The sequence below is a fragment of the Pelobates fuscus genome, chromosome 5, assembly GCF_036172605.1.
Source record: "Pelobates fuscus isolate aPelFus1 chromosome 5, aPelFus1.pri, whole genome shotgun sequence".
Classification (NCBI taxonomy): Eukaryota; Metazoa; Chordata; class Amphibia; order Anura; family Pelobatidae; genus Pelobates; species Pelobates fuscus.
Window position 1 is genome coordinate 361396996 of NC_086321.1, and position 18195 is coordinate 361415190.

General features: G+C 41.2%; 2 protein-coding genes across 2 annotated transcripts in view; both read left to right on the forward strand.

The window, feature by feature from the left end:
- PMP22 (peripheral myelin protein 22) overlaps positions 1-18195 on the forward strand; it is a 423464-nt gene that overhangs the window by 66915 nt on the left and 338354 nt on the right. The gene's annotated exons all lie outside the window — the stretch shown is intronic.
- On the forward strand, positions 7433-16230 carry LOC134610409 (aquaporin-8-like). Its single transcript, XM_063453363.1, has 6 exons — positions 7433-7493; positions 8845-9159; positions 9730-9856; positions 10025-10236; positions 11796-11930; positions 16014-16230. The coding sequence occupies exons 2-6, from the start codon at positions 8888-8890 to the stop codon at positions 16054-16056; spliced, it is 789 nt and encodes a 262-aa protein (XP_063309433.1). The 5' UTR covers positions 7433-7493; positions 8845-8887; the 3' UTR covers positions 16057-16230.

Sequence of the window (18195 nt, forward strand, 5' to 3'; positions counted from 1 at the left end):
TTTTCTCCTTCAAAGGGCACAAAGGAAATAATGGCATAACCCCTATGTAGGCAGTAACCATCTGATCTCTAGTTAGCTGCAGAGCAAGAATGGAGATGAAATTAATTATACAGTGTGTCATAGACAAAGGAAAAATGATGTGGGGGTGTCCCTAAGGACCCAGAAATGAAAGAGCCGCGGGATAGGTGTGAGATTCTGATATTGCTATGGTGTTTTTCTTAAAATTGTAATCACTGACAAATGCATTGTTTGCCTATATAAACGTGGACATTCAGGGATTCCATGCAGTGTGAATGTGTCTGAATCCTTTTCTACTTGACCCCATAATGGTCCTTGTAGGAATTACATTTTGCTCTTCTTCTGGTTTTTATTACGGACACGCTTTTCAGATATCCCTTATTTGCTCTGTGTGATTACTTTGTAACAAATTCAGGCATTTGATTTAGGGATTGAGTGTTGGATTTTAGGGATTGAGTGCCTTAAAGGGACACTCTAGTCACCAGAACAACGTCAACTAAATTAAGTTGTTTTAATGAGTATAGACTGTCCCTGCATTCATTTTGTTGTAAACACTGTCTTTTCAGGGAAAAGGCTGTGTTTACATTGCTGCCTAGGGACACCTCTAGTGATCACTAGAGGGACTTCCTGGTTCAGTTGTGCAAGATGTGCAGCACTTAGGTTTGGCGTCTTCACGTTGAGCTGAAGACTTCAACTGTAGTATCATGACACTGCAGGCACTGTGAACGCGCCTGCAGCGTCCTACAGTAACCCCTGAGGCAGTTTGTGGTCACAGCTGATAGTCCATCTCCTCTGGCTGACAGACTGCTGAAGGCAGAAGAGGTTTTCCAGGAGACAGCAGACAGGTTACTGATGACTGGAGATCTACTTGAGTTCAAATAGTAAGTAAACTTATTCTAAAAATATTTGACTTCATTTTTAAAAAAAATATATTGAATCTTTTATTGATTTAAACTTGTGCAGTTATTTATATTCATTTTAAATTATATATGTATTATTCATTTACTTTAGAAATAATGTATATTTTAAATATGCCATTTTTAATATATGTCATTTTTTAATACATGCCATTTTTTAGTATATGTCAGTGTGTGTTACAGCCAGTTCATGGCGCTGGCTTTATACACTCATTGTTGTCAGTGTGGGTTACAGCCAGTTTGTGTTTGTGTATATTCAAACACTATTTCCCAGATATACCCATAGCTACACTACAGATGGTTATAGCTCCTCCCACCCATCTGTAGTGCTGCCACGGCCTATATCCGGGAAACGAAAATATCGGTAAGCATGGAGTAAATTTTCTAATATCTATCTATCTATTTTTTGTGATATTTTAAGGTTATGGTAGGAAGCGGAGGGCATAGACAGCGAGCTGAGCTATTAGTCCACTAGCGAATGCGCACATGCGTGGTGAAGCACTCAATGCTAAATCATAAAACGCCATTCGTTTCAATGCCGCTTTATGAAGAGGCAGCTGACTAGTGGAGCATTGTGCTGCCCATGCGCAAATTAGAACAATGACGCTTCCATGAGAGAATCGTTTGAGCATCATGGAGAAAAAGTGGGCGGAGCGAGCGGAGGATCTCGGCACTGGAACGGAGGTAAGTTTTGTGGGTTTTTACATTTTTTTTTTTATTTATTATATTTTAATTCTTTTTAATAAGCAGTATAAAGAAGGGATTTTGTGGGATCATAAAACTAAGTGTTGGGAAGAAGGCTTGGGGAAATAAAATTAAAGTTTTAACATTTTGACTAAAGTGCTCCTTTAAAACTGGTTACCTGCGAACATCTCCTGGCTTATCACCTCCACTTTGTTGCACAGATTAACCCTTTAGAAAACCTGCTGTATCAATCAGTACTATCTTTGAGTTTGGACTTTTGTTTTGTGTATTTGAACTGCCCTTATCTTACTGATTACCTGTTAACATCTCCTGGCTTATCTCCACTTTGCTGCACAGATTAAGCCTTTACAAAACCGGCTTGATCTCTATGTTATTATAATTGGCACAGAACTTGAATTACTATTTAACCCCTATGGCAATGATTGATTTGATGGTATTGATTCCTGGATTCTCCCACTGGATATTCTACACTGATCGAACGTCACATTTCTGTTGTATTCCAAATTAATAAGAATTTGGAATCCCTCAGTAAAATTCAAGTAATTGCGTTTTGTTATATGATAAGATATGATTTCAGTTTAAGTCCATTTATATTTTTTAATTCTTTAACAGTGACACAATCTGTATTAAAAAAAAATCCTGACAGTAGGAATACTACAGCTGTTAAACTTACAGTATTATAGTTGTATTGAGTCCTGATGACGCACTTTGCTTTCTGATTTCTGGTTAAATAGTCATTACCTACCTTAAGTTGTCCAACTTGGGTATAAAACCAGTGCTTGAGATCACTACTTTCCAAACCAGTTTTCATCCACCAACAGTGCATGTTTTATGGATATATCGTGGAACACTATTGTATAATCTGTTACTAGGCCAGGTTTGATAAATAACATTCTAAAGCAACTTGGCACTCCAGATGTCTGAACGAGGTTTCCTCCGATGGTCAACCAACCCAGAGGGTAGCAGAACATGGCACCTGATGTACTCTGACATTTGGGTGCCAAAGGTACCAATTGTTGTTCTACAAAATGTTCTATATTTCGCTGCTCATAGAAGTGGTTGGGCAGGAGTACTAATTTATTTAAAAATGGAAACTTCATTAACTTTGCTTAAAACTGGATAAATGATTGTTTTAGGGCTAGATTCCTAGAAAATATAATTTTGATGATATCCAGTGTCTATGGTCCAAGATATATTGTGACGCTTGTTCCTAATATGGTTTTCATTTTCAGACCACTGGCTAGGGAGTTATGCCAGAATCGGTATCTGCATCAGAAATCATAATTTAAACATGATAAACCAGAGACAATGGCAAGAGCACTCTGGCCCTGAACACCAAACTATTACACCAATCTGCCGAACTGTGCCAGTCCATGCCAACATGTACAGGAGAACAAACAGAGAGGAAAAAACAAGACTCCAGCGAGAGCAAGGTGAGGATAACATACATCCACTGAACCAGGGCCACCTGGGACTCCTCTCAAGGTAACTCTCTTTCTTGCGCGTGTATGGCTAGATAGATAAGACAGACAGAAAGAGGCATTCTCAGTTTAAATGTGCAGAATGTAAGGGAGTTTGTCGAGATTCACAGATTGTACGAGCAGGTTCTCAAGATGTATGTTGTATGGGTAGATTCTCAAGGTGATTCACACAATGGACACAATCTCAGAGTGTACAAGCAGGTTCTCAAAGTTAATAGGTAGATTCACTGAGTAAAATTGGCAGGTACTTAGTTAATGGCTATTTCCCATAGACTCTGATGGGGGTCCTATTAACTGTCATGGAGTGCCCAGTATATAGAATGCTTTAATTACATGTATCTGTGAGTTCCCACACAATTTATTGATATCTTCTTATGTAATCAATGGCTAATAATCAATAACTTAGTCTGTACATGCCAATTAGCAGAACTCTACCACACCTATTAGATCAAACACCAGAGTAAAACTCAAACGTACTAATGCTGTCTCCATCCTCCCATCTCCAAATAATGTCCAGACCTTTCTATTCTCTCCACTTAGAAGTCATACTCCACCATGTGTCTTATTACCCTCTTATTCCCGATTCTCTCCCTCACGCACTCCATCCAACTCCAAGCTTTATAAACAGATTGCAAAAAACTGATTTAAAGCACTCATGTCCCACTGATCATCGGCAAATCAAGTAATATCCACAAATCCAACTGCCAAATTCCATGCCTCATTTTACCCAACTCTAAATTGCCACAGTACTGTTTTGTGGAGAGGACCACTTCTGCCCTAAACGCCTCAACACCTGTCTGTATCTCCATCCTGATACCAGCTAAGTGACTAGTCCTTACTTAAATTCAAAGGATTTTATTTATTTATATTCTTATTAGAAAACCACATAGAAGTGCCCCCGTATCGTGTTTTTCAATTACATCTTTGGACCTCTTTAGACTAACAGTGATACCATAAATAATGGAATGTTGTGCCTAAAATGGGCTCTGCCTCACTCTCCATGGGGCAATATAGTATTTCTAACGATGACAGTTCTAGTGCTAATGATGCGGAAAGTCAGTTTACAGAACACATCAGCCATTCTTCATCAATAGAGAAACAGGTGAATTGATTTTTGAAGTGACAAGCCATTACAGGTCAAATATTAATCGTTCTTTTTTTCTCTGCCCATAGAACACCATATAAATGAATTCTATATAGCGGAATGCATAGATTTATGGAACACTTACACAGATACAATAGACCTGAGCAATTGGAAACATAACACAGACAAGAGGGGGGTGAGAGATGCCGCATTTAGAGGGAACCTTTACATGAGTTATTAACGCTAAGGCATTTGTTATGCATAAACAGCTGAGGGGAAGAAACCTACAGCTCTGTCTAGATGGGGAATTTTTTCCAATACGTTTTCCAACTTGTCAACCCCCGTTTATTTAATGGGAGAAATATTCAAGGGCATGTTACCAAATGCATGGCATCAGTGTTGGTAGCGCCCTCTGATGGCTGGTGCATGCCACACAGTATAGAGGTCTGAGGGCATGTCTCCTAGGGTTAGTGTCTCACACTAAAGGGGAACAATTGCCTGTTACGGTAGGATCAGGCTGATAAGGAGATAGTATAGGTTTCCTTTGCATTGGCACGAGTGAGTCTAAGCCAACTTGTCCTTCCAAGTGTTATGTATCTGGCAGAGGTGGTGCTGGAGGGAAACTCATAGGATGCAGCTATAAGAAAACTCATACCCTATGCTAATCTCTTGCTTTCATCTTTCAAGTAAATCTATACCCTTTTACAGAAGGATGTCGGTGGGCGAGCTAAAAGGGTGGGCCACTGACGCAAAACACATAACCAGAAACGCCCGAAGTGCCGAATGTGCCCAAAAAGTGGGCATGTCTGCCAGTAGAATTGGCCAACTAAGGGCATACTACAGGGAGTGCAGAATTATTAGGCAAGTTGTATTTTTGAGGATTAATTTATTATTGAACAACAACCATGTTCTCAATGAACCCAAAAAAATCATTAATATCAAAGCTGAATATGTTTGGAAGTAGTTTTTAGTTTGTTTTTAGTTTTAGCTATTTTAGGGGGATATCTGTGTGTGCAGGTGACTATTACTGTGCATAATTATTAGGCAACTTAACAAAAAACAAATATATACCCATTTCAATTATTTATTTTTACCAGTGAAACCAATATAACATCTCAACATTCACAAATATACATTTCTGACATTCAAAAACAAAACAAAAACAAATCAGTGACCAATATCAGTGACCTTTCTTTGCAAGGACACTCAAAAGCCTGCCATCCATGGATTCTGTCAGTGTTTTGATCTGTTCACCATCAACATTGCGTGCAGAAGCAACCACAGCCTCCCAGACACTGTTCAGAGAGGTGTACTGTTTTCCCTCCTTGTAAATCTCACATTTGATGATGGACCACAGGTTCTCAATGGGGTTCAGATCAGGTGAACAAGGAGGCCATGTCATTAGATTTTCTTCTTTTATACCCTTTCTTGCCAGCCACGCTGTGGAGTACTTGGACGCGTGTGATGGAGCATTGTCCTGCATGAAAATCAAGTTTTTCTTGAAGGATGCAGACTTCTTCCTGTACCACTGCTTGAAGAAGGTGTCTTCCAGAAACTGGCAGTAGGACTGGGAGTTGAGCTTGACTCCATCCTCAACCCGAAAAGGCCCCACAAGCTCATCTTTGATGATACCAGCCCAAACCAGTACTCCACCTCCACCTTGCTGGCGTCTGAGTCGGACTGGAGCTCTCTGCCCTTTACCAATCCAGCCACGGGCCCATCCATCTGGCCCATCAAGACTCACTCTCATTTCATCAGTCCATAAAACCTTAGAAAAATCAGTCTTGAGATATTTCTTGGCCCAGTCTTGACGTTTCAGCATGTGTGTCTTGTTCAGTGGTGGTCGTCTTTCAGCCTTTCTTACCTTGGTCATGTCTCTGAGTATTGCACACCTTGTGCTTTTGGGCACTCCAGTGATGTTGCAGCTCTGAAATATGGCCAAACTGGTGGCAAGTGGCATCTTGGCAGCTGCACGCTTGACTTTTCTCAGTTCATGGGCAGTTATTTTGCGCCTTGGTTTTTCCACACCCTTCTTGCGACCCTGTTGACTATTTTGAATGAAACGCTTGATTGTTTGCTGATCACGCTTCAGAAGCTTTGCAATTTTAAGAGTGCTGCATCCCTCTGCAAGATATCTCACTATTTTTGACTTTTCTGAGCCTGTCAAGTCCTTCTTTTGACCCATTTTGCCAAAGGAAAGGAAGTTGCCTAATAATTATGCACACCTGATATAGGGTGTTGATGTCATTAGACCACACCCCTTCTCATTACAGAGATGCACATCACCTAATATGCTTAATTGGTAGTAGGCTTTCGAGCCTATACAGCTTGGAGTAAGACTACATGCATAAAGAGGATGATGTGGTCAAAATACTCATTTGCCTAATAATTCTGCACTCCCTGTATATTGACAGCACCCTGAACTTGGCATAAATACAGATAATGATTCTCTCTTTTTAAGAACTGTCCCCTAGCACTCGCTGGTCCACCCCTCTCCTAACCTTCTTACTAGCAGGCAGAAACTGCTGGTATATAGTCTGGGACAGAGGAAAGGTGTATGCAGTAAGTGTAGCAGAAAGGGAACATGCCACAGTGTTAGAGAGACTGAAGCAACAAGTCAGCTTTACCTTAACTAATTTAATTGTTAGCCAGTCCACGCCAGGTTTGTTCCCCTACATCCCTCTTAAGTTTCCAGACTTAAGCTAGAGCATGTGAAGAGTAGTTATAAAAATTATATATATATATATTTTTTTTTTTTAAATCAATGGGCCTGGGCATGGGCCTGGAGCTGCAGCTCCATCAGCCCCTTATGTTAATCCGACCCTGCCTTACGCAAAACCTGTTAGTTTCCGCTATTGCTGTGTCTCTACACCAGATAAGGAGCACGATATGGAGATCAATGCTACTGGGGACTAGATCTAAGTTTCTTTAAATTAGACCACAAGAAGATGATGTTGCAGAAGCGCATGATCGTAGCTGCAGGTCCTATGACCAGCTACTGGGCAATAAGCAGAGGAAAAATTATTATTTTTTTTCATCAAAGCAGGACACGTTAGGCCAGTTCAACCCACACCCACTTTTTATCTAGCTAATAACAAATCTCACGAACAGATATTACTGATTCTTTGCAGTTCATCATTTGTCCTCAGGTTTATTGCCCCTAGACTTTACTATACATACTTGAACTTTGAGAGGTTGCAATGTATTTTTCGTTTGAATGTAGTGATGAGCAGAGCTAACCATATTCTGATTTAAAGACAGCGGTCGAAACCGGACCAGGGAAAAGTGGTAAGTGTGAATGGATTTATTTTAGCGTGCTAGCTTCTCCTAGGTGTTGTATAGTTGTTCAATTCTAATATATTGAACCGTAGTTTAAAATATTTAATTCCTGGGCTTCTGTGCAAGTCTGGGGATTTAAGCAATTTCTTCTTTTTTTTTTTCTAAATTCTTTATTTTTGCACACGATAAGGAATGCAAGAGTAATATTTAAATACAAATATAACTCCTTTGGCACATACAACAAGCCACTTTATGCATTCTATATCACTTGCCCCCTATCGAGGGTTTTCGTTTTTATAGTAACATCAGTTAAGTTCCTTACTGTTGTATAGGAGAGGCATAGCGAAAAATAGCGTTATGATAAAGCTTGTACAGTAGCATAAAATGTTAGATAACATCTTCCAGAGCTCAAATTATATATCAATCCTACAGATAATCCACCTCTGGAATTCTAGACTACCTGCCTCTCTTCACGTATGTTGTACTACTAGACAGGTCCTGTACCCCGAGCAATAGCCCAAAGACTACCCAAAGTAGGACGAGCCCTAGGGATCCCCTTCTCTCCGTCAGGACACATGTCCGTGCTAGAAAGGAACCATATCCATGTGAACTGAGACAATACAAGTAAAAGAAAGACAGAATATAAGAGAACACCCTCATATACCAAGGGTTATGCAACAATAAGAAAGTTATGAAGAGAAGAAAGAATAGAGAGAAGGACTAAGGAATAAGGAGGGGGGGGGAGGGAGGGCGAGCGAGCTAGGGACCACCCAAGCAGAGATCGTGAAAGCAATTTCTTCTAAGGGTAATTAATGCAAAGGCACCACATTCGTAAAAGAGGATCCAGTGCAAATCATGGGTTAATCAATTTATGGTATAGGCAAGGAATCGGATACACATGTGTAAGACAACTTTATTTTTTTATTTTTTTAGGGGGTGCATTGCAGTCTGCAGCCAACAACCTTACATAAAAATACTTTCTAAACTGTTTTTTATTTATATTTTTTTTTCCATGACCCCGAGTAGAATAGTCACTTAGTAGAATATTCACAATTAGGGCAAACGTAGCCAAAGCATAGCTGACTTGGAGTATATTTTCATTTTGCCCTTGAATTTGAAATTCACTTACATTTCCCAACAATGCTCCCTTGGTGAATAACCCTTTCGGTAGATCAGTCTGCTCAGAGCCCCTGGTGTTCTTGTTGAATCTTAGTGAGTGCTTGTGTCTCTCTGTCTTTGACCGCTTACCACCATTTTTGGGGCTCCCTAGCCTGAAGTATGCCGCCTCTCCTTGACTTGCTGTACTAAAGCCTAACAAGTGTATCATCTTCTGTCAGAGCTTTTATATTTTATCTCCGAGCTGGAGGATACGACTTGCCTTGTCTCGTTGGAGTTGACACTTCATGGCCAAATCCAATCAGTATACCATTGAGACTGAACTGCACATCATGGCATCGGCATCCAGAGTGACTCTCACTGCCCCAGAGAAACAAAAGCCCAACATTCTGGAAATATATGTTCAGCCTTGTTTGGTGGAGCTGCTCGGGACCACCTTATTAATCTCCATAGTATGTCTCTCGGTGATGACCAACCCTGATGGAGCAAGCCCTCTGCAGCCAGCCCTTGCCCAAGGATTTACTTTGGCATCCCTGATCTCTGTGTTGGGCAATGTAAGGTTAGTGTTGATGCTCTATGTACAGTGCTGACTTCTTAGATTCATTCGTACTGTAAAAGTCTTGTAGTAATTTTAAACCGATCCTCCGCAAAACATTGCAAAAACTATAAGGCATACAATGGCCTATATGCCCTGTTTTTTATTTGAAATTATTCAGGTGTATTTAAAATGCTTGAAATAATATATATATATCTACTCGACAGAAAAAATGCTGACTATGCTTGGAATATTCTTCCTTGAAGCCTGCACCAAATTCACTAAATCAGCTTAGTCCCTTAAAGGGACACTGTAGACCCTGTGACTGGTTCATGTCATTGCCCGAGCCTCCAGTGGACTCTCATTCAGTGTTAAACTGCTCAGTGAGATGGAATGTTATATTGTGTACAGTGTCCCTTTAAGCGTACGCAAAATTCTTTCCATTCTCAGGCTTATGTCAATTTATAATGTATTAATGACTACGTGTATGGTATTTATATACATATATATGTATTTATAATAAGGAGGAAGGATATTTAGAAATGTAAATCGAACTTTAAATATACACAAAATAATGTGAATTCATGTCTACAGTGGTGGACATTTCAACCCGGTTATTACCCTGGCAGTCGTGCTTTGTGGTGGCATGACGCCGATTCTCATCATACCCTACTGGATCTGTCAACTGTCGGGAGGGATGCTGGGCGCTCTTCTTGCTAAGGTTTGCATTGACATAAATCTGTAATAGATATATATTGACAAACATGGATCCTACACCCTAACAATCCTTGGTATAAAATAATAACTTTATTATTGTAGACGTATATTGAATAACATTATATTCAGCATGAAATGAACTGAAATGGCATTTTTTTTCTGTATATTTCAGGGCTTGGCAGACGAAGCGTCCTTTGTCAACCAGACGGGGGCAGCTTGCATCGTGAATAGCAGAACCACTGTCGGCAAAGCAGTTGGAGTGGAAATAGTCATGACTTTTTTCCTAATACTTATTGTATTAATGGGAGTCGTGGGCGAACGATCCAAAACCAAGCTTGCCCCTTATTCTGTCGCCTTCACTCTAATCGCTGCAATTTTAATAGGGTACGTGCCCCTCTTGCTGTCTTTTGTCACAGAAGCTTGCAATTTTATGGTACATAGAATCCACTAGTGTTTAAAAATGCCAAGAAGCACTTCAATAGAATTTATTCAAAATATCTATTCACTATCCAAAAGATATATTAACACTTTGATGTCTCGAGGGTCCTGAAATATTGTGATCAGTTTACTAGTCACTGTAAAACCATGTAGCACTCACAGTTCGTTACACAATGAATTATATCTTGCACTTTTAGATATTAAGTGTGCATAGTGTCAGGATTACAATTGTTCCAACACGCAGTATTAGTATCACACTTAGGAATAAGGATAACGTCTAACCGGACCTTAGAATGGCCGGACTTAATGTACCAGAGAATTGTCGAAATACTAGCCGTGGTCAGAAATACAGAATGAAACACAGTTGCAAGGAATAGCCAATAGTTAGGGATACCAGAATTCAGGGAAGTCAGAACGAAGCAAATGTCAATAACCAAAGAAACACGATCAGGAACACACTCTCGGATAACCAGCAAAGGGAAACCACAACAGGGCAATGATTAGAAGAAATGAGTGAGTTTAAATATCCCTCTTGTGAATCCGATTGGCCATATCCGGCCTATGACCCTAAAACGTGCGCGCGCGTCTTCTGCGTGATGTCACCTGCACGTCGACGTTGCTACCACCGGGACAGACGTGGGGCTACATAACAGTGTGGATCTGCAGCGGCCGGCATCCATCGGCATGTCGCAAAAGCCAGGCCTTATGGCATAGGACCGCCGAGCAGCACTTCTCCAACTCCTGGAAAGGTGATTTATGTTGTGCATAGCATATGGAGGGGATGCAAACGTGACACGTAGCTGTCGATTAAATAAACATCCATATCATGACACATCATGCAATAAGCACTAGTGTAGTACTGTAGGAACGCTGGAATACTCACGTCCTACAGAGCGATAACAATTTAACTTTAGTAGCCAGAAGGCCCTTTCCTGGTTCTACTGTAGAACACAATGTATCTTACCTGTGCAGGGGTCTGAGGGCTGGTCAGTTAGAAGAAATTAGCGGCCACATTCCAAAGACACAGCTAGCATAACTGGTATCATGGTAAGATATTTGAATATAGTTTAGCGCTATTTTAACAAAGGTGAACTGGTAAACCTACTCATCCCATATCAAACCGCCAGAAGGGATCCCAGCCTCAAGGCATCAGGGGCAGACACATGGATACCTGCAAGCAAGCACACCACTGCCTCACCAAAAATAAATTGTCGGTTTACAGAATAATACAATTTTCAGTTTTGAAAAATAAACATTTCAGTCTTGCCCCATGCATAGTAAGTAGAGACGTCTTCATCTGAAATTAATCGAATATATGAAAAGTGTAGAAAATAAATCCTGACATTTTTTCTTTTAATATTAAATTAAAAATAAGGGTGTCCATGATGGAGATTACTGCAACACATTAATTTGTTTTAAAGAGTCGCTGGGGTGACTGGCAATGTTGTTGGTGTCAGGAAGCACGTGGTATAAAATGGTAACGAGTATTCCTTGTTGTCTTGCAGAGGCTCCATATCAGGATCCTGTCTGAATCCAGCACGTGCTTTGGGTCCTGCGATCGTAGCCAGCTACTGGGATTATCACTGGGTATACTGGGTTGGACCTACAGTCGGGTCCCTACTAGTGTCTATAGGATTCAGGTATGCAATGGGCCTTGCTTATTGTACTCTTATTTATGATTCTTTATAAATGCAGTAACCACCTACATCATTCATGGCTGAGTTAGATCAGCAATGACTTTCACCCCCTTTACACCCATTGCGTTATTTCCTGATTTAGCCCCCAGAAATGCCATTTACTGAAGTGTGTTTATAAAAAATAAATGAAAATATTATAATTGGAACCAAGGCCTTACCCAGCGCTGAGGGAGGGGTGACTATAGGGAGTTAAAGTGCTAGGAATACAAGTTTGTATTCCTGGCCTATAGGTTCCCTTTTAATCCTTCCTGTGCCCTTTGGCTCTGTAAAAAACATATTCCTTTGACTGTTGGGTCTTTCTCTTCTCTCCATCTTGTGTCTGCATCTTCAACTCCCACATCTATCACTGTGCCTTGTCTCTCAGGACTCCCACATCTATCACTGTGCCTTGTCTCTCAGGACTACCTCATCTCTCACTGTGCCTTGTCTCTCAGGACTCCCACATCTCTCACTGTGCCTTGTCTCTCAGAACTCCCTCATCTATCACTGTGCCTTGTCTCTCAGGACTCCCTCGTCTATCACTGTGCCTTGTCTCTCAGGACTCCCTCGTCTATCACTGTGCCTTGTCGCTCAGGACTCCCTCATCTATCAGTGTGCCTTGTCTCTCAGGACTCCCACATCTCTCACTGTGCCTTATCTCTCAGGTCTCTCTCATCTATCACTGTGCCTTGTCTCTCAGGACTCCCTCATCTATCAGTGTGCCTTGTCTCTCAGGACACCCTCATCTATCACTGTGCCTTGTCTCTCAGGACTCCCACATCTCTCACTGTGCCTTATCTCTCAGGTCTCTCTCATCTATCACTGTGCCTTGTCTCTCAGGACTCCCTCATCTATCAGTGTGCCTTGTCTCCCAGGACACCCTCATCTATCACTGTGCCTTGTCTCTCAGGACTCCCACATCTCTCACTGTGCCTTGTCTCTCAGGACTCCCTCACCTATCACTGTGCCTTGTCTCTCAGGACTCCCACATCTCTCACTGTGCCTTGTCTCTCAGGACTCCCTCATCTATCACAGTGCCTTGTCTCTCAGGACTCCCACATCTCTCACTGTGCCTTGTCTCTCAGGACTCCCACATCTCTCACTGTGCCTTGTCTCTCAGGACTCCCACATCTATCACTGTGCCTTGTCTCTCAGGACTCCCACATCTCTCACTGTGCCTTGTCTCTCAGGACTCCCTTATATATCACTGTGCCTTGTCTCTCAGGATTCCCTCATCTATCACTGTGCCTTGTCTCTCAGGACTCCCTCATCTATCAGTGTGCCTTGTCTCTCAGGACTCCCACATCTCTTACTGTGCCTTGTCTCTCAGGACTCCCACATCTCTCACTGTGCCTTGTCTCTCAGGACTCCCTCATCTATCCCTGCGCCTTGTCTCTCAGGACTCCCACATCTCTCACTGTGCCTTGTCTCTCAGGACTCCCACATCTCTCACTGTGCCTTGTCTCTCAGGACTCCCACATCCCTCACTGTGCCTTGTCTCTCAGGACTCCCTTATATATCACTGCGCCTTGTCTCTCAGGATTCCCTCATCTATCACTGTGCCTTGTCTCTCAGGACTCCCTCATCTATCAGTGTGCCTTGTCTCTCAGGACTCCCACATCTCTCACTGTGCCTTGTCTCTCAGGACTCCCTCATCTATCACTGTGCCTTGTCTCTCAGGACTCCCTCATCTATCCCTGTGCCTTGTCTCTCAGGACTCCCACATCTATCACTGTGCCTTGTCTCTCAGGACTCCCACATCTCTCACTGTGCCTTGTCTCCCAGGACTCCCACATCTCTCACTGTGCCTTGTCTCTCAGGACTCCCTCATCTATCACTGTGCCTTGTCTCTCAGGACTCCCACATCTATCACTGTGCCTTGTCTCTAAGGACTCCCTCATCTATCAGTGTGCCTTGTCTCTCAGGACTGCCTCACCTATCACTGTGCCTTGTCTCTCAGGACTCCCACATCTCTCACTGTGCCTTGTCTCTCAGGACTCCCTCATCTATCACTGTGCCTTGTCTCTCAGGACTCTCACATCTATCACTGTGCCTTGTCTCTCAGGACTCCCTCATCTATCAGTGTGCCTTGTCTCTCAGGACTGCCTCACCTATCGCTGTGCCTTGTCTCTCAGGACTCCCTCATCTATCACTGTGCCTTGTCTCTCAGGACTCCCTCATCTATCACTGTGCCTTGTCTCTCTGGACTCCCTCATCTATCCCTGTGCCTTGTCTCTCAGGACTCCCATATCTCTCACTGTGCCTTGTCTCTCTGAACTCCCTCATCTATCCCTGTGCCTTGTCTCTCAGGACTTCCTCATCTATCACTGTGCCTTGTCTCTCAGGACTCCCTCATCTATCACTGTGCCTTGTCTCTCAGGACTCCCTCGTCTATCACTGTGCCTTGTCTCTCAGGACTCCCTCACCTATCACTGTGCCCTGTCTCTCAGGACTCCCTCACCTATCACTGTGCCTTGTCTCTCAGGGCTCCCTTACCTATCACTGTGCCTTGTCTCTCAGGACTCCCTCACCTATCACTGTGCCCTGTCTCTCAGGACTCCCTCACCTATCAGAGTGCCTTGTCTCTCAGGACTCCCTCACCTATCAGTGTGCCTTGTCTCTCAGGACTCCCTCACCTATCACTGTGCCTTGTCTATCAGGACTGCTTTCTCCTCCATCGCCGAAACTTGTCTTCCCCTACTTCTACTCTTCCTGTTCATATCCCCATGTCTCCTCTTTTTATTTTCATTTTTTATTTGTTCTCTCATCCCTCTCTACATTCCTCTCTGTTGTCGTCCTATGTTCGTTCTCCTCATCTACTCATGCTTGCTCCTTTATCTTCCCATGTCTACTCCTCCTTTCTCCTCCGTAGATGTATCATCCATTAGAAACATAGAAACATAAAATGTGAAGGTAGATAAGAACCATTCGGCCCATCTAGTCTGCCCAGTTTTCTAAATACTTCCATTAGTCCCTGGCCTTATCTTATATCTAGGATAGCCTAATGCCTATCCCACGCATGCTTAAACTCCTTTACTGTGTTAACCTCTATCACTCCAGCTGGAAGGCTATTCCATGCATCCACTACCCTCTCAGTAAAGTAATACTTCCTGATGTTATTTTTAAACCTTTGCCCCTCTAATTTAACACCATGTCCTCTTGTTGTGGTAGTTATTCTTCTTTTAAATACATATGCTTCTGTACAAAGAGAGACACACTAATGTTAGGGGTGTGAGTGACGGCATTGGCCAGGGTTAGGGCTATTTTTAGAGATTTTAGATGACTAACTAATAACAATTTAAGCAGCTATAATTTAATTTAGAACACAAACTAAGGATCTTATCTACACAGACTGATTTCTAAACACATTTATTGCAGTTTAAAGACACATTATTGTGAGTATTATTGCTGTTATACATTCACACACTAACAATACGGAGCTCCTAGAAAAGAGAGACATCAGGATAGAAAAGAGGGACATCAGGATAGAAAAGAGAGACATCAGGATAGAAAAGAGAGACATCAGGATAGAAAAGAGAGACATCAGGATAGAAAAGAGGGACATCAGGATAGAAAAGAGAGACATCAGGATAGAAAAGAGAGACATCAGGATAGAAAAGAGGGACATCAGGATAGAAAAGAGGGACATCAGGATAGAAAAGAGGGACATCAGGATAGAAAAGAGGGACATCAGGATAGAAAAGAGGGACATCAGGATAGAAAAGAGGGACAGAGGGATTTGCGACACAATAGGGACTGCCCCTCCTAAATAGGGACACTTGGGTGGTTTGGACCAGCCCTATTCTGTAAATTCAGGCTTGTTAAGGAGATCAGTCTTATGAGTATATACACTAAACTGAGAATTTATTAGAGAATTGCTCCTTTTAGGTCAAAACTGGGAAAACTATTGAATCCTTTTTTTTTCCAGTTGAGAAACTTTGGTGTAAAATGTGAAATTCCATTATTTGACAATATATTTATCAACACAACTCACCATATAGAAATTCTGACATTGCTACTAAGTAATATGAAATTATTATTTTCTAGGTTTCTGTTGGCTGGACAGGCTCATAGATTATTCTGTAAATAAACAAGAAAAAAACGTGGAGGGGGAATAAGCACCAACCTTCTTCCGAAAATACAATGAGATCTCAGTAAGCTTCCTGCTGAGCAAGTGGTCACTACAGATTGACAGGAACAGAAATATACAGCATTATATTATAGCACTGCTATTTATAGTATACTGATTATATATGTATTATTTTTTTTTTTGCTAGATTAATTCCTGTAGGACATAAGTCCATGAGCCATGATCCTTTAATTAAATTAATTGTCCGCAGTTATCATAACGCTCATCGCGATCTATCCGGAGGACTATAACCTGTTACGAACCCTATAATCAATATATAAAGTTCAAAATAAAATGTTACAACAGAGCTGGTTACAGATTAAAACCAGCATTAAATGTCCATCATTTTGTGGGAGAGTGATCAAGATGTATCTTTGATCTGTTCTAGACATATCTGCTACGTGTAACTCCCTCAATCACAAAATACCGTAATAATAAAACTAAATTGACCCACCGGACGCCCATGATAGGCCAAGGATGCTTCCAATGGCTAAGTCTGTATATACTTCATTTGCTTTAGATATTTATATTGCACTGTTGAGACTGTTCACTAGTTAAGCAACCTTCGGCACTCCAGATAGTGTGGACTACGTCTCCCATGACACTCTTATAGCTGTAATGTTGCCCAATCACCGGAGGAGAGGTAGTCCACATCTGGAGCTCCAAAAGTTGACTACCCCTGCGTCTAGTTGCTCTGTGCACCAGCCTGACTAGGTGATAGCACTGTGTGGTTTATAGTTGGTGTTATTTTGCCCAAAGTGCATTTGTGCAAAAAGCGCTGTTTACTAGATATGTATTTTATATCATATATTAAATGCATAATTTCTATAATAGCTGCTGGAACGTTACAATATGCAATCTCTCCTAGCATATAAAAACCAAACCAACAATCAAATTAGTGAAGCGCTTATATAAAATGTACCGTGTCGTAATACCACAAATGGAATGTAAAAAGTGCTAAAAGTTATAAATAAAAAAAACACTATCTTAAGTTGTAAAACTGGTGGCTTCTTTTATTCGCCTTAAGAAGAATAGACAAAACATACAATAATGTAAAACTTAAATTATAATTGGATAAAATCCTAAAAAATGTATTGAGTTAATCCCGATTATGCAATGTTGATCTTTTATACAGTAGTTTTGTATTGCTCACTTACTACCTTTGGATGTATTGCTGAACTACAGAATAAAATTAAAAAAATGTAAGGCAATGGCTAACCCATTCTTAGATGGAAGGTCAACATGGACAATAGGTTAGTATCGTCCCTTAATGCAGCCTCCCCCAGAGACCGTCCTTATCACGTGCGCACTTCAAGATATGCATAAAAAAAGACTTTGTACAATAGCTACATTTACAGTATACAGGGAGTGCAGAATTATTAGGCAAATGAGTATTTTTAATTTTTTTTTTAATTCTTTATTTTTGACGTGCAGGTGATTACAAAGCATAAACATACGCCACAACAGCGTGTTTGAATGGTTAAACATAGGATTAGCAGTGGCATGAGAGGTTTGCACATTTTTGTTTTAAAATGAAAATAACAGGCTGTTTAACAATATTAGGTAAGGTTACAAACGTTAGGCTAGACAAGCTTGTGAGTGGTTTAGTCGCGTTTAAGATTGTGTGAAATGTTACGTCATAGCTATGGTATTGCATGCCCGAGTAGGCCAAACATTGACGCTTATACCATATTTACGACTGTTTATAATAAATGAGAGTATCAAACTATTAAACCTTGTTTTCATGTTATGGCAGGCTAAGCTAGGCATGCATAGAACAATGTTAATTGCGCTTAAGATATGGAGCTGGCTGGTCGTTTAAGTGTATGTCTTCGTAGCGCATTACAAACAAAAAATAAGAGATTAGAGTAAATAATAATAAAGAAACTGAGCTTAATCAACGTATCATGCTGGTAAAGTATAAAAGAGATTACATTGCGCTAGTTATTTAGGCTGGCTAGTGCAGGTGGGTCAGGTAAACTAGTCATATGCAAGATATACGTAGAGTCCACATTATAGGCAAAAAACATGAGTATACTACATTATGTTCTCTGTGTCAGGGATCAGCAGTGGTGACTGTTGTTCGCGCTTAGTCCCATA